The sequence below is a fragment of the Pteropus medius genome, unplaced genomic scaffold (assembly GCF_902729225.1).
Source record: "Pteropus medius unplaced genomic scaffold, Ma_sr-lr_union100, whole genome shotgun sequence".
NCBI lineage: Eukaryota > Metazoa > Chordata > Mammalia > Chiroptera > Pteropodidae > Pteropus > Pteropus medius.
The window spans coordinates 7,233,149-7,252,752 of record NW_024355008.1 but is presented as its reverse complement, the minus strand read 5'-3'; the positions used below and the strand labels follow the sequence as shown (position 1 = coordinate 7,252,752).

At 34.5% G+C, this 19,604-nt stretch overlaps 1 protein-coding gene and 1 pseudogene across 21 annotated transcripts in view; both read right to left on the bottom strand.

Annotated features, from left to right (window-relative positions):
- Positions 1-19,604, bottom strand: part of BBX (BBX high mobility group box domain containing) — a 245,057-nt gene that overhangs the window by 61,631 nt on the left and 163,822 nt on the right. For all 21 annotated transcript variants that reach the window (XM_039856879.1, XM_039856889.1, XM_039856878.1 and 18 more), the window contains 2 exons: positions 10,514-10,709; positions 6,698-6,765 (listed from right to left, as the gene is read on the bottom strand). In XM_039856879.1, the coding sequence (XP_039712813.1) occupies positions 6,698-6,765; positions 10,514-10,709 (264 nt within the window). The remainder of the gene's footprint in view (positions 1-6,697; positions 6,766-10,513; positions 10,710-19,604) is intronic.
- Positions 7,082-7,197, bottom strand: LOC120598209 (uncharacterized; annotated as a pseudogene).

Here is a 19,604-nt window from a genome sequence, read left to right as displayed (position 1 = left end):
AGTTAGTTATTAGGTGGGGCATGCTTTTTATGGATAAATATCAATTCCTATGCTAGCATCAGCTTACTTTCTAAATATAACAGAATATAAAGAGTCAAAGATATTTGTTCATTAATTAAAAAGAAAAGACACCAAATAAGCAGAAATTAAATAAAGGGAGGAAAAAACCCAAGTAGCTGTTTCTAGAAATAGTATCTGAAATAATCCATAAAGCCACTAGGTGTAGCTGTATGCCCAAGAAAGAAAACAGCTAAAAAAATCTCAAAAGCAAAGTTTTGTTAACTGCATTATTCAACTTCCTTTAAACTCAATCTTCCCTTTGATTTAGCTATAATTTGCAATAACCATGGAAGAGAAATGATTAGTATATTTAAGAATTATGATGAAGTAGCATTTTTTCCTCAGGTACAATTCAGATCGTGAAAACTGTAGACATAGAAACATGATCCAGGCCCCTGACATAAAACAAAAATCACACCAGTCAGAGGCACTGCAAGTGCTTTGGAAAGCAAGGTATTAGCAAGAGACTGTTCCTATTTGCAAGGCACAAGACCACTGTCATCCATAGCTGGATTGTGATGAACACACAGTCAACAACAAAAGGGGTAAGTGCACTGATTGTATCTGAATTGCACATTACTGCCCTTGCTATTTTGAGTATTTATCGATTACTCACTCCAACAAATATTCAGTAAATACCTATTATGTGCCAGCCACAAAGACTGCTGCTTTCAAGAAGCTTACATTCCACTTGTATGCATCCTTTGCTGGGGAATAAAAGAAGACTAAAGGAATGTTGTTTGTTTAAATGCTTGCAATTCGAATGCAGGTGATGGCTACCCACATAAGAATGTAGGTGCATAATGGTAGAATATTATAAGACCTATAGAAGGACAGAGAAGCCGTCATTCTTTCTGGGAATGGGAGGAAGTAGTAAAGATAAGTAACATATGAGATATACCTAGAAGGAACACCAGAATTGTGGAGATGATGTGGTACAAGCAGGAGGGAGAGTATGGAGGCAAATGCCCTGTGTGTTTGAGAAAGTTTCTTTTCCAGGTGGCTGAAGATTAAGATGCCTGGGAGTGTAATGGGAGATGAATGAAACAGAGAGAAATTTGAATTCTATGTTAACTTTGAAAAGTAGGCTGAAGGTAATGGGAGCTGGCCGAGGTTTTCAGTCAGAGAAGTGACATAATGAGAGACGTGTAGTTAGATAATTCTGTCAGTGGTGTGCAGGATGACCTTGGTTGGGGAGTGACTGAAGGTAGGAGAACAATTAGTAAGTTAAGGACATAAACCAGCTGAGACATGAGTCCCCGATTAAATCAGAGATGTTATTTTGCGAGACCTCAGTAACTGTCTAGAAGAATGTTGGGGGTGAGGAAGAGGAGTCAGACAATGCCAGTGTTTCTAAGGCATGTTAAAGCCTTTCTCTGAAAGAGGGGATATGAGAGAAGGAAGAAGATTTAGGCAGAAGTTGGGGGTGGGCTGTCTGCTATGGGAGAAGAGGGTTTGGGGGTAGAGGATTCCATTTCAGAGTTCAAGTGTAAGGATCTTGACTACAAGGCCCAGTGATCTGACTCTTACTCTCGTTCAGCCTGACTCAGCCCTTTTCTACAATTGGTAGCTTTTGCCAGGTATTCTTCTATAAAAGAGTACCTGAGTGACCATGTAACATGAGATGTAAAATGAAACTGTAGAATGGACTTGATCTTAAATGCAAGTGAATTAAGCATATTACATCCAAGTTAGTCCTTCAAAATGTTTTTAAGGACCAAAATGAAACCAGTCTTAATTAAACCTAAATTAGGTTAAGCAGAACCTGTGTACCACACTTGGCTGGCTGACCCCAGGACTGAGCTACAGTTGAGGAGAGGTTTGGGCTACCCTGGGAAGCATAACCAAATAATGCTGCACAGAACTAAGTGCTCCCCAAGCTAGAATACATGTCAAGTCATCTTACTAAAAAGGAAGAGTAAGTTCTTGGTTTTATCAGGGCACTAGGGCTAGCAGTCTACTAACTTCATGCTGTGAGTCAAGTTCTCTTGTCATTACAGGCTATGTGGCAGAGCACCAGTATGGAAGTCCCAGAACAAGCTCCAGGCCACTTGTACAAACAACTGCTACCCCTTCCCACCACCTCTGAGAGACTGAGGAGCTCATGAAAGTTCATCACTGTCTAAAGTAATGCAGCCTGGGAACTCATCAAGGATAGATGCTTGTCAATCAAGTTGGGTAAAAGGACCTGATTCTCTGGGCTTTGAGCTCCACTGCTAACAGGTGGGCTGAATGGATAGTTCCAACAAAAATGGACAGTTAAGACTGGAAGTCTCTACCCAGGAAGAAAGTTTGAAGAGCCCATTTGTATTTAATGTAAAATTTAAATATGTATATTTCCTCACAAAGTATGTTTAGAAGCTATAAAAGTGTAAGAAAGGAATAAAAGCTGTGATAAGATGGGGTAAGAGTTCGGGGGTTTGGAATTCAATGGATTTTAGCATTCCGAAGGAGCCTAAGGGGAAAGGCACATATCAAACTAGCTCAAATGTACCAAAAGGTCAGAAAATTATTTTCCCCACTTCGCTGATGTCAGAAATTAAAGGTAAAAATTTTCAATTTTATTTAAATCCTTATTTGTTTTAAATTTAACACTTGCAGTATTTAAAATATGGACATAATTATTTATTCACTTAAGTATTGATATAATCACCTTTTCTCTTATCTCAGATTTCACCTAGCTCATCATTTAATGAAAAATATATGGGTTTAAAGCCTAGTATTACAACATCATCTCTCTATGACCTTAGAGAGGCTATTTAACCTCTCTGGCCTAGTTTCATCATTTATGAAATAGAGATAATAATAATAAATCAACCTCATAGCGCACACAGGAGGACAAAATGAGATCATCAGTGTAAGTGCTTAGCACAGTGCCTGGCCCCAAGAAAGCACTTGTGAAATGCCCTCTAAGGGTGGAGCACAGGACTCTCTGAATTATATCGCTTCCTGCCTTTATCTTTAAATTTTAATTTAGCTTTAAATTTTTATTAAAGTAACAAATATAACAGTATAGAAGATTTTTAGTCCTGCAGATTACCTCTAGAAATTCCAGATCAAATACTTATACTTTATTTATTGCATTTTCATCTGTAGATAATAACTCCCTGATATGAAATCTAAGGGCTAAACTCTCTTAATGCAACTGCCTTCTCTTTAGCTCTTCCCAGAGTTTGATGTGAACATTATTACTTTTATTTCTTCAACTTTTTCTTTCTTGTTCTTTTAAATTAAAAAGAAAATACGATCACTTAAATCTTTGGAAATTCTGTTGAACAGAATAGCTGTCTGCAGCCCACTGCTAGCCTAGTTTTTGGCTAACACATATCATATTTCATTGATTGAACAACTTCCACTTGATTTCTGATTTAAATAGGTTTGCTAAAACCTCATATTCATTGGGAACACTCCTTTCCATTTCCTTCACTACTATGGGGTTATTTCCTAAAGAGACTTCTGTGTATTTTACCAGGTATCAATAGAGACAAGCTAAGTCCGCTATTTTGAGTCAGGGGTCACTTTCCTTAATGTCTGTCTTGCTCAATGCATCTATTTTGCTTCCTCAATCCAGAAATTCTTTAATGACAAACACTGCTTTTTAAAATTTATCCCAAATATTTAATTTAATGTAAAAATGTTGACCTAATAATGCCACAAATCTTTTATGACAGACTCAGAGTTAATCAGAAGACCGAGGAAAAAGAGAAAATGCAAACATTGTTTGTCATTATTTGTCCATTGATAATCTCAAGGGCCTCTAATTTCTCTCAAACTCTAAGAACACTTCAGGTAGACATGGAATTTTATTATTTCAGGTACATCAAGACTATCTATCTTCTAGAAATAAAGGGAAAAAAACTATTACCTACATTAAAATTTCTCAATTAAAAAAATAAGACTTTTGAGGACTTTTTCTATGTGGTTAGGTTTGAGATCAAAGAACAAAGGAAAATCTCCTCCCTTTAAGAATATTTCAGAATAAGAATTACATCATGGCATTTAAAAAGCCATTATGATGAGACTTTCTCTGTGGCAGAATTTTTGTAAAAATCTCTATTTTATTTGACTGGTCCTACCTAACAGTATAAACAGACTTTACTGTAATTGTTCCAAATGTCAGAAGTATAAAATTTCTATATCTCTCTTCTCACCTTATTATCCTGCTAATTTTCTTAAAAAAATTTAGTGCATACTTACTATAGTTACCTTAGGTTCATCATCTACCTATATAGATAAGCCCCAAAAATTCTATGATGATATCTACATATTTGGAATAAGACTCTGAACAGAAATCAGGTGCTAAATAAAGTCTACTGACATCTATGACATGAACTCTTTCTAACCATATTTAACGACAGCATTATTTTATACAACGTTCACTGCTTTACTGTTTTAGTATCTCAAGATTATTTTCAATAATGACCTAAATAGCTCTGAGATAAGTAAGAGATTATTAAGAAAAAGTTGTATTCTTTTTCTTACATAAGTCTGGTTTTAATTTACATTGTCAAGTATATTTACATTGTCAAAAGCTAACTTCATTTATATTGTCAAAAGTTAACTTCATTTTGACAAACATCTGAAACGCCTCACTCAAAATGGTAAGAAATAAAGTGACTGTAAATAGATGTTGAGTTTTTCCTTAATAAAAGCAGTAACTGTTCAAAATGATTTTTTTTTCTATTTATGCCTGATATTAGAATATCTATCCAGGCACTCTCCCCAGGATCCTTCTTACTAACAATCTTAGTTTATACTGTGTTTCCATTCTTTACGTCACCCATCACATGAATGTATATTATCCTGTCACTTTATTAAATAGTTCCTTTCTTAAAGCAACAAAAACAAATCATTTGAAAGTGTAGTCTGTATAAAAAATTGTATTCTTAGAAGTAGTTCCTAAAGACCTAACTGCTAACAACTTCTTCCTTAGCAGAGACTCTTCTCCTATATGGTTCATTTCTTTAAGCCATTTAACTTTCTTTGTTTCTTTCATTTGAGAATTCTCAAAATGGTTCCCCTTCATCAGAGATAAAAGGTTGAACACTGCTTGGTCAAACTCTGCTGTTCTTAAAAGTGGGAAGAACTTCACACTAAAAAGAGCCTAAAAGTTGAACTTTAAGCAAAGAAAAAAAGTATTCTTTTGTTTGGCATTTTCATCTATTGCTAAATTTTATAAATGTTTATTGTTTGCGTTTGTTCCTGAAAGTTAAAAAGAATGCAAATAAATGTTAAGAAGAAAACATCATTTTAATCTAATCTGTTAGAAAAGATGAGGCTGACTTTCACAATACAGTGCATTGTTGGAAAATATGAGTTAGACTATGTTGAAAGGTTAAGTGTGATTATTCCAACATTCACCTTTCAGAACATGCTTGGGAACTGCATCCAAGTGAGAGTTAGTCTGATTGCTATTAGGTAGCAGCCATAAGTTAGAAAGTGAAATGATGACCAAGAATGTTATCGTGTTAGGAAGTTCAACATGCTGAATAATGAGTATGCAAAGGCACATAGTAGTATGTTTACTTTTTTCAGCTAAAGATTAATACAATGTAAATAACTATTATTCTAGCAACTTACACACTTTTTGCTCCACTGAATTGAATGGAATCAAAATAATTAAGTTAAATAGAACATATGGTCAACTACCATAGATCCCAAATGTAAACTATATATAATAAAAGCCTTTTGTGATGTAAATATCTTATATGGCATCTTCTAAAATGACTATTTGAACAGGCTTCAACTGTAACCCATAACCTGAATGGCACACTCACAATTTAAAAAAATAGTTAAAAAAAAAAAAAGGTTTTATATATATATATGTATAAAATCTGCAGTAAAATTGAGCTGACTGCTATTTTGCCCTAAAGAGCGACTCTGGTTGGGGATTGAAAATTTTCCACTTCAAGTACCTGAGGGTGGTAAAATAACATGACCTGCAGGTTAATTCATCTGGTCTGGAAAATAGAAGAATTCCACAAATGCAAACTATGCATGGTTAACTGCTACTACCTGCCCATCAAAACCATACTTAAAAATGTTTAGCCAAAGCAGACCAATAACTATACAAGGAAATAAAAGATCACGAAACCAAGGTCACAAGGGCTTGCGTCCTTTTCATTTTAAAGAAAAACAACAACAACACCAACAATCTTGGAATGCCATGTTTCTTGATTTTCTAAAACAAGAGTTTGGATTTATTCAGGTACCAGAGAGACTGACAGTTCCGTGCTTTTTTAACTCTCATCTTTTCACTAGAAAGTCTAAATAAGAACATCACGAAAGTAGAGAATGTTATGAATAGAGTTAAATGAATCACAAGACTCACTCCACAGACACATGACACAGTCATGGCAAATGCTAACTGTCTATACATTGCATTTCTTACTCCTAGGCTTATGGACCTCAAAATCTGCACCTGACTTACGTTTGTGTCCTCTTGGGCTTATCTATACCACTTTTCAATGCACAATACAATACACACATAGATCTTAATGAAAACAATAAAAAGTAAAGTTTGTTCATAAGCTGTAAACAGTGAAACTCCAAAACTAACACTCTGAACAGAATACAAATGCCTGTGTTCTCAACCCCCAGCATGAGCGGAGTGGAGAGGGATGAGGGGCTTACTTACCTCTGGTGTGCCAAGAGCATGTTCTCCAGCTAAAAGCAGCATGCTCAGACCTCCCATTTGAGTAGGATCTAAATAAGTCAAAAACAAATATGTATCAATTTACAACCATGAAGTATGTATAACACACACAGTTGAAAAATGATACTCACAAAGACTAACAGAAATCCAACAGAACCACATGTAACTTTACAAAGTTTTCAAAACTCTTTGTGTAGCAATAACCTGATATGTATGTGCTCAGTACTCATACTTTTACCAGCCTTTTAAATACCACTGTTGTCCTACTATTCTGACATAATATGTTCTTCAATACTATAGCTGTTTATAACATGATGCTTCTTTCCCTACTGCATGAAGTTTAGATGGATTTTTTTAAATTATTTATGCCTATTGCACCTGGTCTTCCTAGGTGGTCTCCCATCCACGTACTAACCAGGCCCGACCCTGCTTAACTTCTGAGATCAGACATCGGGCTTGCACAGGGTGGCATGGCCATAGACTATGGACTGTCGCTCCACTGGGGTGCGCACCCAGGACTTTCTGCGTGTAAAGCAGATGTGCTAACCGCTACACTATGAAATCATGTCCATAGATGGATTTTTTTAGAACAAAAACTACTAAGAAGTTTGAGATTGTTATTCTCAAATTGTTATTTTCTGCCATGTAAAATTAGGACTGATAAAGAAAGAACCAGGCTATCGGAGGAACTAGAGAACAAAGAAATTTTACAGATGGACCTCTAAAACCTAGTGGGCTTTGTTCAAGCAATCTTCCTTTAAAAGTTTCAAAAACAAATTTAAATTAAACAATGATGTCTTGTTGACATATTAAATCTTAGGGGTATAGTCAGGCCCTTCCTCGAAATACCTTTAAGATTTAAAATGAATCCTTTTTATATTACAGAAGGTCTTTGCTTTCATTCCTTCAATAATCAACAGAAACAGAGACAAAAAAAAAAAAGCAAATTGGTAGATCTATGACCCGGGGTTACATCTAAACAAAGAAAGTATTACAGAAAGTAAGAAACTTATATCCTTTAAGGTTGTCTTAGATAAATTAAATTTCAGAACTGCAATAAAATAACATGTGAAAATGTCTAACTTCCGTGCCTATCCTAGTGCATGTAGGTCCTCAATAAGTGTGTTTTTATTTTTAGGAATCTCCTCTCTATACAATTAAACATAAGGATCGGGCATACTGTGTTGCCTAAAGACATTTAGGAGTTTCTTTTTCTTTTTTGATTTTTGTTTAAAGGTATGCCCTTAAATATTCCTTTGTATATAATCTGTCTTAAAAACTCATGAAGCAACTCTGACCACATCTTATATAGCCAAATTTTCTAAAAAATGAAAAAAGGATCTTAAGTAATTAAAAATGAGGTTATTAGAGAGAAAAATATATCACCAAATGATCAGGGGGTCAAGAAATGGCTCAATGTTAAAAGGTAGTCACATAGGAAGATACCTATACAGAATACACAATAACACTGATTTGATGAAACAGGACTCTGTTTTAAGATTCCATTCTTACTTAAAAGCTAGGGTTAAGAACTATTATGGCTGTTAAAATAGACACTTAAATCTATTTAAAATAAAAATCAAGAGGGGGAAATGAATTTAGCAAAAAGTAAAAGTTTAATTTGGGTTTTTGGACAGCTAAATACTTTTGCAGCTGTCATTCCATGAATCAGGAGGAATGGATAATTGCTTTTTAATAAAGATAAAAATGTGTTAGTTCAATTATAAAGTAAAATAGGAACACATTTATATGATAATTTCATTTAAGTTATATACCAGTGTGACTTGGCAAGAAATTTGCAGGATACTAAAACACAGATCAAGAAATAACCATAAACCTTTATATTGATTTAAATTTATATAATGTTATTTAGAAATATCAAAAATATGTTTATATAAAGAGCATGCTTTCCCTTCGCTGAGAGGGCTTATACTAAATTAAATTCTATATAGCTTTCCTTTCTTGAAAATCATACATCTGACTGCTTTGAGGTTATTCAAAATAGCAAAATCTCATGTGACAAAGGACTACTGAGAAAGCAAAACAAAACAAAAAATGAGATTCCACGTTGAGGAAAAGTTTAAAATTGGCCTCTAAAAGCCTTACAGTATCCCACAGAGTCAGTTAAGCACCATGTTTTGTTTAAAGGCAAATTAATTTTCTTTCATTGTACTGAAAAGGGACATATCTAGAAATATCAGACCAATGTTACACGCTAACTTAACAAGGGCACTGATCATGGATTTCTAGCATCCGTAACAGGTCCTTGTATAATGAGATAAATTCAAGGAAGGTGTTTTTCTTTCCTGTATTTTGCTTTAAAAAACATGGTTTTTAAAAGCTGACCTGTAATTATCTTGGTTGAAGTCTTGGTCTCATTTTCAATTTGTAGGTATAAAAAGATTAATAAACTGTCAGAAATGGTGCAACAGACAGACATCTTTCATAGCTTTCTGCAGTTTGTAATTATTTTTGGTTTGTGAAGAACCGTTATATGCAAAGAACCCACACAGACTGACCTAGATTTAGAAGTAGGAGAAAAAGCAACGGAAGATAAAATGATAATTGAAGGAATTCAGTTAGAAGCCAATCGTCCATATACTCTTTTTTGGTCTTGATAATAAAATGTTTATAAAACACTCCAACTGATAGAATCTGAGAAGTCCAGAGAGCTCACCAAGACCACTTGCAAGTAGTTTGAAGCTAAAATAGTACAAATTACAGCTAAAATAAGAACAGATCTCTGTTTGAGTCTTCTGTGATATGTAGAGCATCATTTTGGAAGTTCACCTAGAATTATACTACAGATACCTACACAAAAATCACCTGAAGACTTTGTTCTCCCAGAATGCTGCCATTTATTAGACTGCTCTTCTTAGGTTTATACATGACACCACCACATAGTTTGTTATACTATGAATTACACACTGAATTATTAAATCTCATCAGGCCTACTGGCCATTAAAAAAAAAAAAAAGAAGTGTCATCACGATATTGTTCAATGTCCTTTCCCAAGCTTTCCATATTACAAATGGTTCAGGCTCTCATTTTGATGAAAATTTGCTTGTGATAATGAAGTAGAAACCCTACAATTCAACGTCATCCTCACTGCCCTATTTCCCAGTTTCATCCTGGATAATTCCTCTCTTGATTACTGCACTGCAACAGCCAGGGAAGACAGGGCCATTTCCAGAGCGAATATAAATACTTTATTTCATGATTATAAATGCTTTAGCATTCTTTACCACCCAAAGAGTATTAAAGGTACCGTAACAAATGAGACCATCTGAAATTTTAAATTTGCTCAGCCCACAGAGGAATGGGAGCAGGAGAGAGGGGAGGAGGAGTATGTCCTCTAAGAAAGAGATGTCAGACCCATTTTAGATTTGTGACAGAGTTGTGCATATTCTTGCCCTCGATGTTTCAGATCCTCAGATAAGCTGCATAACTGTGGTTTTTTAAGTATCCGTGATAACTAAAGTACTTACTGAGATAGCTAAATAGTGTGTATGTTATAAATTTATAAAATTCTCTGAGCTTCTGACATTCTCCACTTTGCTATCTGCTTTTCCATAATGTCAATGTCAGGAGTTCACATATACATATAATGACTCTCTTTTCTTCAATTATATATACTCATGCCATGCTCCAAAACGTTAAAATACGCTATATATTTGCCATTATTTCCTACTGGTCATATATTTTACTTCTTTCTCTTTGTATTATTTGGTAAAAGCAGTGCCTATATGTATTGTCCTATCCTTAAAGAACAGGTAGAAATACTGTCTATAAACTCACCGGCCATTCCAAAGTTAAGCTGAGGTGTTTCTTCAGTCTTTGCTTTCTTGGGGCTTGGCGAGTCTTTTGAAGAGTCAGATTGGAAGGCCCATAGTTTCTTTCGTGGATTGACAGAGGGTGTTGGGGATTTCACAGGCTTGTTTGTGTTAGAACACCATTTGTAGCCAGGATTTGCTTTCATAAATGCATCTTTATACTATTAAAAAAAATAGAGAGAAAACAGATTTTAATTAATACAGAGAATGAAGAATTCTAATAGCCTTCACATCATCCCCCCATTCAGATAATAAGTGAAAATAACACTTTTAGTAACTTCTGTGGCTTTTCTTATAGAAGAATGACAATCTCTGCACAGGGCTTTTTTAAAGATAGGACATGATTTTATCTACTAAAAGTTCATTTGTGGGATTAGAGTACAGAGGCAGCAAATTTTTAATCTTTTAACCCTCAATTACTTTTAGTATCCAAAAAGCTGTCTGACCTTAGTGGAGAGAAGGAGTTATTTGTCATGGAAAGAGCCAAAAGCTTTGAAGACAGAAAAACAGAGTTTGAACCCTAGCACTTCCACTTGTGGCTATGAAGACAAAGGATGGTTACCAAAGATGGAGACAATGAATGGAGAACACAGTGACTCTGGACTTCAGCCTTTATTTCCACAGACTGAGCACAATACCAAAATGCCTAAGGTTATCATAAACACTGGTACATAGCGTAGCACCTATTTCAAAGTAGGTATTAGGTACACATTATAAAGTGTGAGTTAATACCAAGGCTAATAATCAGGCTGTGCTCACTGCTTAATTTTGTAAATACAGTAAAAGCTAAATCTCTGCTTTGATGTACTAGTAAAGCAAATGCTATTATCAGCTGTGGGATAAATGAACAAAGGTGGAGAAGAGGAGAAGGGGAACAAAGTAGGGCAAAATGATATATAACTTTACAGTTATTTGAAGATTCAAGGACATGTAGAGGAAAGAGTTCTAGATGTAGAGTTTGGTGACCTGGGTTCAAAACCCATCTATACTAACAGCCAGTTGTGGATATTAAGCAAGTTGTTCAACCTTTCTCAGCCTTGATTCTTCCAGCTATAAAATATAACTGCACCTGTCAACACCCCAGGGTTTTGTAATGAGCATACATGATCACCAATGTGAACATGTTTAAAGATATAATACATGATGTTGCAATTAATCTATCACAAATTTTATATTTTTACTTAGAAGTTTCAGCCTTCACTGACAACATCTTTCCTTCTCCTTTATCTTTCTATGGTTTTGTCCTATAGCTTTTTCCCAACTCTGCTACTTCCTTTCCCTTTCCTGACAATAAAATTAAATGAAAAATATTTATTGCTACTCATTATATATTGCCAAAAGTTATGCCATCTGATAAATTGCATTCTCCATGTATTCTTTAACTATTATATGTTATTACTGCTGGATACTCTGTTAAGTTAACCCAATTCTCATAAGCTTGGCTTTTAAAACAGTCACGTTGTGTGTGAAATTAACTAATTTAGTATAAGCTCTAAATAGCTTATTATTTAACGCAATAGGCAAAAATGTTCCTTTATCCTTGGTGTAAAGAAAGCATATGTAATAGAAATAACACACTTTTCCCAGCATGTCACTTTAAATCATATAAATGAAAATTGCACTGTAGATAATATAATGTTAATAGTCAATGGTTTAGAATTGTCATAGTCATTTAATTTAAAATTTCTGAATAAGCCATTTCTTTTTACTAAAAGCTGTACATCTGCATATGGCTATATAGGTACATGCAGAAGGAAGGTAAGAATAAAAAACTGCAAGATACAATTGTACTTTTCTTACAAAAATTATTAAAATGGAATGCAAGGCCAGAGACAAACAAAATTTACCATCAAATAGCAGAATATATTTGGAGGTATCAAATGTAGTAGGACACCCTACTCTCCATGTGCATGGGAGATTTACATATTAAGCTGAGGCAGACAAATAGCCTTGCCTGCTGTCTGGAGGTGGAAAGTGACAAATGGTAGAGAGAGGTGAAAATGGAAGTAGCAGACACATGCATCATTATTGTGTTCCAGTAAAAGGCACACAAGCTGGGTTTGTCAGATGAACAGTCATTTGGACAAAGGCCACCACTCTATAAAGTGACAAAAGACTTTCAAACAAATTAACATATTTGTCATAAGAAATTTTTTTAAAAGGTAGTTTTTTAAGAAGAAAGTTCCAGTTGTGAAAGATTCTGGACAGATATCACTAGCACTCAGCTTTCCTCTGCTTCTTAGGTGTCCCATTCCTCTCCTCCAATGTTGATCTGCTAGATAAGTTCTTTCTCAGTAAGATATCACATCCTTTGCTAAGAATCATTTTAGTGCTTTGGTGAAAATTGATACGTGTAATGAAAATGATAATACTGTCATCCTTATGAATTATTAGCAGCATCAACAATTTTTAAAGCACTGATGATACTAATAAAGACCAGCTTAAACTAACTTATGATATACAGCTGTGCTGAAGAAAACATAAAGCTGTGACAATCACTGGCCTTAATCATTTTTCTTTCTCTTGCTCATATTCTGCCCACCCACCTCCAGCTCAATAGTTTGTGAGCGTCGACTAGATGACAGACACTGGTTAGACACTGGGGATGAAAGAGCATAAACTAGAATCTTTGCCTTCCAATTGTTTACAATCCACAATTAACCACAAACGTATCCTTTCTTTTTACATGTGGTCTGCAAGCTTTCCCCTGGCTCAGGCATGAAAAATAGTTTAGCAAAGGGTCTATAAAAGGGTAAGCTACCAATGGGTTGAAGAACCAAAGGGTAAGAAAAAGGCCTGGAGTATGTGGGGTTTTATGGAAAACAGTAACTGAGAAATCACTATGAGGGTCAATACACTGTCACTGTATCACAATATTAATCTTACAAATCTTAAACTCAATGTAAAGATCAACACAAAGACAATGTTCATTAGCTCAATCAAGAATATACTGAGCAAAAGGGTTAAGAATGGGGGCAAGAGAAAAGAATTAACACACAGCCCTTGTCTTTAAGGAGTTAAAGCTTAGCAGGAGATGCCATAAATTTATGCAAAGACACATGGGTCAACGTAAGCAGTGTATGAACACCAAGTGAGGGCAGAGGCAGGAAGAGCCACAGAGTGTGAGGATGTCTATCTGTCCTTGAAACTGGGCAACCTCATCAATTACTTGCTCTGATTCAGCTATAAGAGACAACAGAAAGGCTTAATCATTTGTTGTGATGAGGTTATTAAGGAAAGGGATTACAGAGAAGGTTGAGTAAGGGAGAAATGGGGGAAGATTGTATATAGTCTGAAGCGAATAGCGGAGTGAAAGCTACTAGCATGCTAACCAACCACGTGGGCAAAAATCTATTATCACAGGATTGCAAGGGCCAAAGAGAGAGAGGCTCTACCCTTTGGGATCCCTGGGGCAGGGCTGCCCATTCTGGGGGCAGAAAGGGAAGTTCAGTTATCCTCTAAGAACATCAATCACTGGCTCTGGTCCTATCTTGTAACTTAACCTGTTGCTAAAATGTGATTTTCAAAAATCTCTCATAAAATAAAAACTCACCTCATGGCTTTCAATTTTTTTCCTGCAAATCTCCAACCAATTAGATAAGTGAATCTACTTTACAGAGACAATTACAGACTTATACAAGGTGCTCAGTAAATGCTAGCTCCCTTCTCTTCAACCCTAACCACTACCACATTTCATTAGCAATAATAATAAATCATTGTTATTCGGTAATGGTATTAAATATCACAACCTTTGTCACAATATTTTGCCAGCTTCATATATAACAATGGCATTATTATATACCAGAAGACAATACCTTATTACATTAATCTTTTAAAAACTGGGTCTGAACATTACCAAGTGTTCTCCAATTGTTTGTTTTTAACTGGGAGGGGGCTGTGCTATCCAAAAACCCAGAGTATTTTAGCTGACATTATGGTCAAGATCTTCTCAACGGAGTGAAAAAGAATGGTAAACCTGGTGAGGTTCAGTAATAAGGAACCCTGGGAACGTCGATACAAAAAAAGACAGTTAATTCTGGTGCAAATATGTGAAATATCATCGTAAAATAAAAAGCCTACCAGAATTTCAGAGGAGGAATTACACAGGAAATTATCTGATATACTAAGAGATATAACACATTTTGAAATTTTATAACTCTGCAGGGAGCTAACTGAACACCTAACAATTAACTGAGGCAGCTGTACCTCTTCTCTTCTCAGTGGCAGGCAGAAATTACATTATATGAGGGTGAAAGAGAAAAGGAAGATATTTAAAAAGTGGCACTAATCTATATTTCCTTAGTTCTAGGAACTTTCCTTCACAAAAATTTTAAAATTTATCATTTAGATAATGTCTCAATAGCACTATCTAATCTGAATTATTGTTGCTAGATATTTTTAGTAGAAGGAAAAGACTTTTATATGACAGAACTCTGAAGTAAGTTTATGGTTTTGACAGAACAAAAATATTTTGAGTTATAGATTAACCTACAAAACTTTCATGATAAAACCACTCCAATAAAAATTACGTACTTCAAAAAGTGTCTTGACTAAGTGACCAAGGAATTGCTTGTTTGTTTTACTGTGGAAAAATCATAAAGGAAAAACTAATAAAAGGGAATTAGCTATAAATATTCGTACCTAAATTGGCTGTAAGGATCTGTGTGGCAATAGCAGTTCATTTTCATACATAAAACTTTTTTTAAAAGGACGATTTTACTTCCTAATTTGGGTAAATGGCATAAACGTCAGTTTAATCAATTTGTACTAAATAAAAAATCAAAATTTCAGAATTTCTTTTAAATTGTAATTCTGATACTTTTTAGAAAGTAGATAGGGGTCTGGGTGAGTAACATCTACATTTCTGAACACGTATTAACAGAAAAATTCATGTTAACTAAAGTATAATTTCATTTTATTTGACTATTTAAATGCTGGTGTTTACTAACAATTAGCAAATGGAGTGATACTTCTGAAATCAAGAAGTTCACTTATCGAACATCTATCTTGTTAGGGGCTATTAACTGCATTAGACAGTATCTGCCAAATTGGGCAAAAGATACATTTAGTTTTGTTGATTCTTGTGTCTTAAAGACTAATTTTGCATTTTAGTAGTCCTACATTGTAGTCATGGTTCCTAATAAAAATAGTAAATGATAACTAAGTAGAAAAGTATCAGATACAAACAAACATAAGTTTGCTTGTCAGAAATAATGATAAAATTAACATTTGTATAGCATTTTAAACTTTACAGAACAGCTTGCACATATATTGACTATTTTGCATCTCACTTCTTCCCTGGGAGGGCAGGTATCTTTACTGCCATTTCCCACATGTGGAAACTCAGAAAGGTCTAAGAAGGAAGAAGGCCAAGTATGAGAACCCTAGCTCTACTAGTACTAACTCGCTTCCTTGTGTATGTCACTTAAGTTTCCTGGGTCTCGGTGCCCTCATCTTTAGCTTTCGCAAAATAATATCTAGTTTGTAGAATTAATCTAAGGCTGAAGTGAATTAAATGTTTATAAAAGAACACTAGATGGGACAGAGCAATATTCAAAACTGATTATTACCATTTCAAAGATAAACACTTGAATATTTTAAAAAATACAGTATGAAAGTCCTGATATCTAACATGGAAATGAGAAAGGTCTCGGAAACAAAAAATATTATGAAAAACACAGAGCCCAGATATTTGGTTTTATTATCCACATCCTCTCAAAGTGGTGGGGTCCCAATTAAGCCACACTCTGAAAACTCCACATACAGTAAGTCATTTCAGTAGCAGTAGTAAAAAGTGGCTGATAGAGGAGAAATGTCAATTGACAGAGGAGGGCAGACCTAAAAGAAAGACCCATGGAAAAGCAAAGAATGAAATTAAAAAGAATAAAATAGTTGAGAATCATTTAATACACAGACCAAAATGTGAATACAACTCAATTATTTACAAATATCTCACCAAATTCTAGATTATAAAAGAACTCTTGTTTATAAATAATGGGTTGACATTTTCAAAAAAATTCAAAAGGTGTTCTGAAAAGGAAGTATATAAACAAACTTTAAATAAACTTTCCAGGATAAGTATATAAAATAAAAAGTGTTTAAGGTAACTGTAAAGTTTTACCTATCTGTAAATCACTTATATGTAACATCTGTTTCTCAAGTATAAGGGATAAATGGGTGCTACTCTAAGTGCAGTAGTATACAAGTTGCCACAGCAAGCTTGTAAGAATCCAAACTCTGTTAGGCATTATATATAACAGGTAACAAAAATTCTCCAGTTATAATACATGAGAAAATGAGAGTGTATCTTCTTTCAAAAGAATCCATTTCTGATGAAACCGAAACCAAGGAATAAAGGGTCTTTACAAAAAGTATTCCAGTTGCAACTAAATAACCAAAAATGGTTAATCTTATCTTGAAGAAATATGAAAGAATAAGTAATCACTAAAAACTCCATGGAGTTTTGTGGTGATGACAATCTTTCCCAGAGTACTGACAACAAAAGATACCAACGTTTACAAAAGGCTATTAAGTTTACCTTCCAGTTATATTTTATTGCATTTAATTGCATAGCTGTGTTATTAGCATACAACTGAACCTTCAAACTTTTCAACCTGGTCTCTCATGATTTTTTACTTGACGTCATCACTTCCAGTTAACTCACCCACATATATCCTAGGCTCGAGGTAAAACAAACTTTCTTGTTCTTGAACTTGTTCTTACTTTCCTACATCTGTTCTTATTCCTTGCCTTTCTCTTTGAATCTTATCCCAAAGTTCAGGCCAGATTCCATCAACTTCATAAAGCCTCTTCTGCAATACCCCCAAACCTAACCTCCCAACCCCAGCACAAGCAGATTCTTCCTCTAAGACCCATGACATTTTATTGTTACTATTTTTGGCTTACTTGCTCAAATCTACTTATCTCTTAGCCATCTAAAATTAGCAGCACATATTAAAAGGGAGCTAAAGTCAAAAAGGCAAGAGTATCCCAGCTCCACAAATGTATGAATGGTCCAAGATACTAACTCCAAAAGAGCATGAGATCCCTGCTCTGAAGAATGGAGACAATCACAACTGATGATACATGCATGTGCTTATGTAAAACATCAAGCCTGGGATGAACCAATCAATCAATAAATACATACATTCTGCCTCATGCCTCTGATCCTATACAAAAGGTAGAAGGTATTATAAAGGTCATTCGAAATTACTTTAACTTTCCAGATCCTCCCCTCTTCTTTACACAGACTCTGCTCTACCTGAAGGTCAAGATATGAGCCTCTAAATAGACTGTCAATTAATTAACCACGATCAATAGTTTAAATGAATAGTGGAAGATTCCAGCAATATCCTAGGCAATAATGCAGACTTGTAGTCCTATATTTGTAAGAGTACATACATAAAGATGTTAAAAGGAAAATACTGTTTCTGTGTCTCCTAACAGGCAGTCAGAGTCAGAAATTAGAACCTGTGAACAAAAGCCACAACACTACACCATCATGCACACTTGCTGAATTTAAGAAAGCAACCAGGTTATATCCTTAGGACAGTATTTGTCAATTACTTTTAACCAATGATTGCTGTAATGAGATTCATCAGAGAACATGAAACCCCCATTCAATCATTTTTTTCAACAGTGCAAATTAGTACTGGGCAATAATTCAAGAATCTGAAAACCAAATCCCAGAACAGGTGCTTCCTCTTATCAGAGGCACTAATAGAAGATAATCAGAAGCAAGAAAGGGTCAGAGAAAGTTTGAGCGGGTAAAAAATAATCTCTAAAGTTGTATTAATTATTACTGCTGTTTTAGAATATTTTTTAAAACACAGAAAGAAATTAAATATTTCTCAACTGATAATGACAGAAGAGATATTGATGAATATCATGTAAGCATTCATTTTTACACTGGAACTATGCTGAAAGAGTATATCTTGTTCCTAATAAAAAACTAATTTTAAATTGGGGGTTTTAAATGAAAAGGTTAGACATATAAAACACTTTTAAAATTGATTGCCTGAGGAACTGAGAATATATTTATCACTAGCAACCACCACAATACCTGGTTCATTGAAGCAACTCTACATTTTTTTAATTAAATTCACATTCCAATTTAGACTACAATATTAACACAAAAAACATTTGCACAATTACCTGCACTTTAATTGCAAAACCAGTTACTAAGTAAATAGAAACAAGTATTACTCATAATTGAAAATTAACTGTATAATGATTTTGAATGTAGCTGAATATTCCACACTTTGCACTGGAAAGACAACATTTTGTAAGAGCAACTATAAACAAGACAAGTTGCAAGGTGAAGATTATGGTCGCCACTTATAGCAGATTGCAGGGGGCCACCTTAACAGATTTCATCTCAGCACCACAATGGCAAACATTGTGAACCTAATTAAGTAATCAGTAAGGGACTTCCTGTATTAAAATAATACTTCCTCTTCTTAAAAGTGGACACCTATTGGGTTTGTAAATTAGCAATATTTAAGAAAAGGCAAACAATAAACTTGGGACAGGCTTCATGTTATCCGAAAAACAGCAATCCAAAAACAAACTCAAGTGTTTAATTATAGAAAGCTAATGCAATTCCCTATGAGGTTTCAGATAATTGTTTATTTCACCATATAAACATGACTGTGAAAAGATCTAAGGCTATTTAATGAGAAAGTTTTATTGTTAATTATTGTTACGCTAGTGGAAATCTATTGAAACGTTTAAAATCATGTGGGTTACTGGAATTGATTTTAAATTTTCCAGATGTTCTACAGAGTTAAGATCCTGTCTTTTAATAGCAGTCAATTCCTGAAGACTTATGTGAGCATTAATTAGACCAACAAGGCTCATCATTTTCTCTGGATTCAAATTTCCCTGAACAATGCATGAGAAATTTCGATGTTCCATGTTAGCTTGTTAAACAATTCAGAAAACCACAGCAATTAAAAGAATGATTTTTCTACATATTGAGATGTCTAATAATACGTGTCACTTGGAACTCTATATTTTGTCCCCTGCTGGTTTCTCTTTTCACAGAACTTAATCAA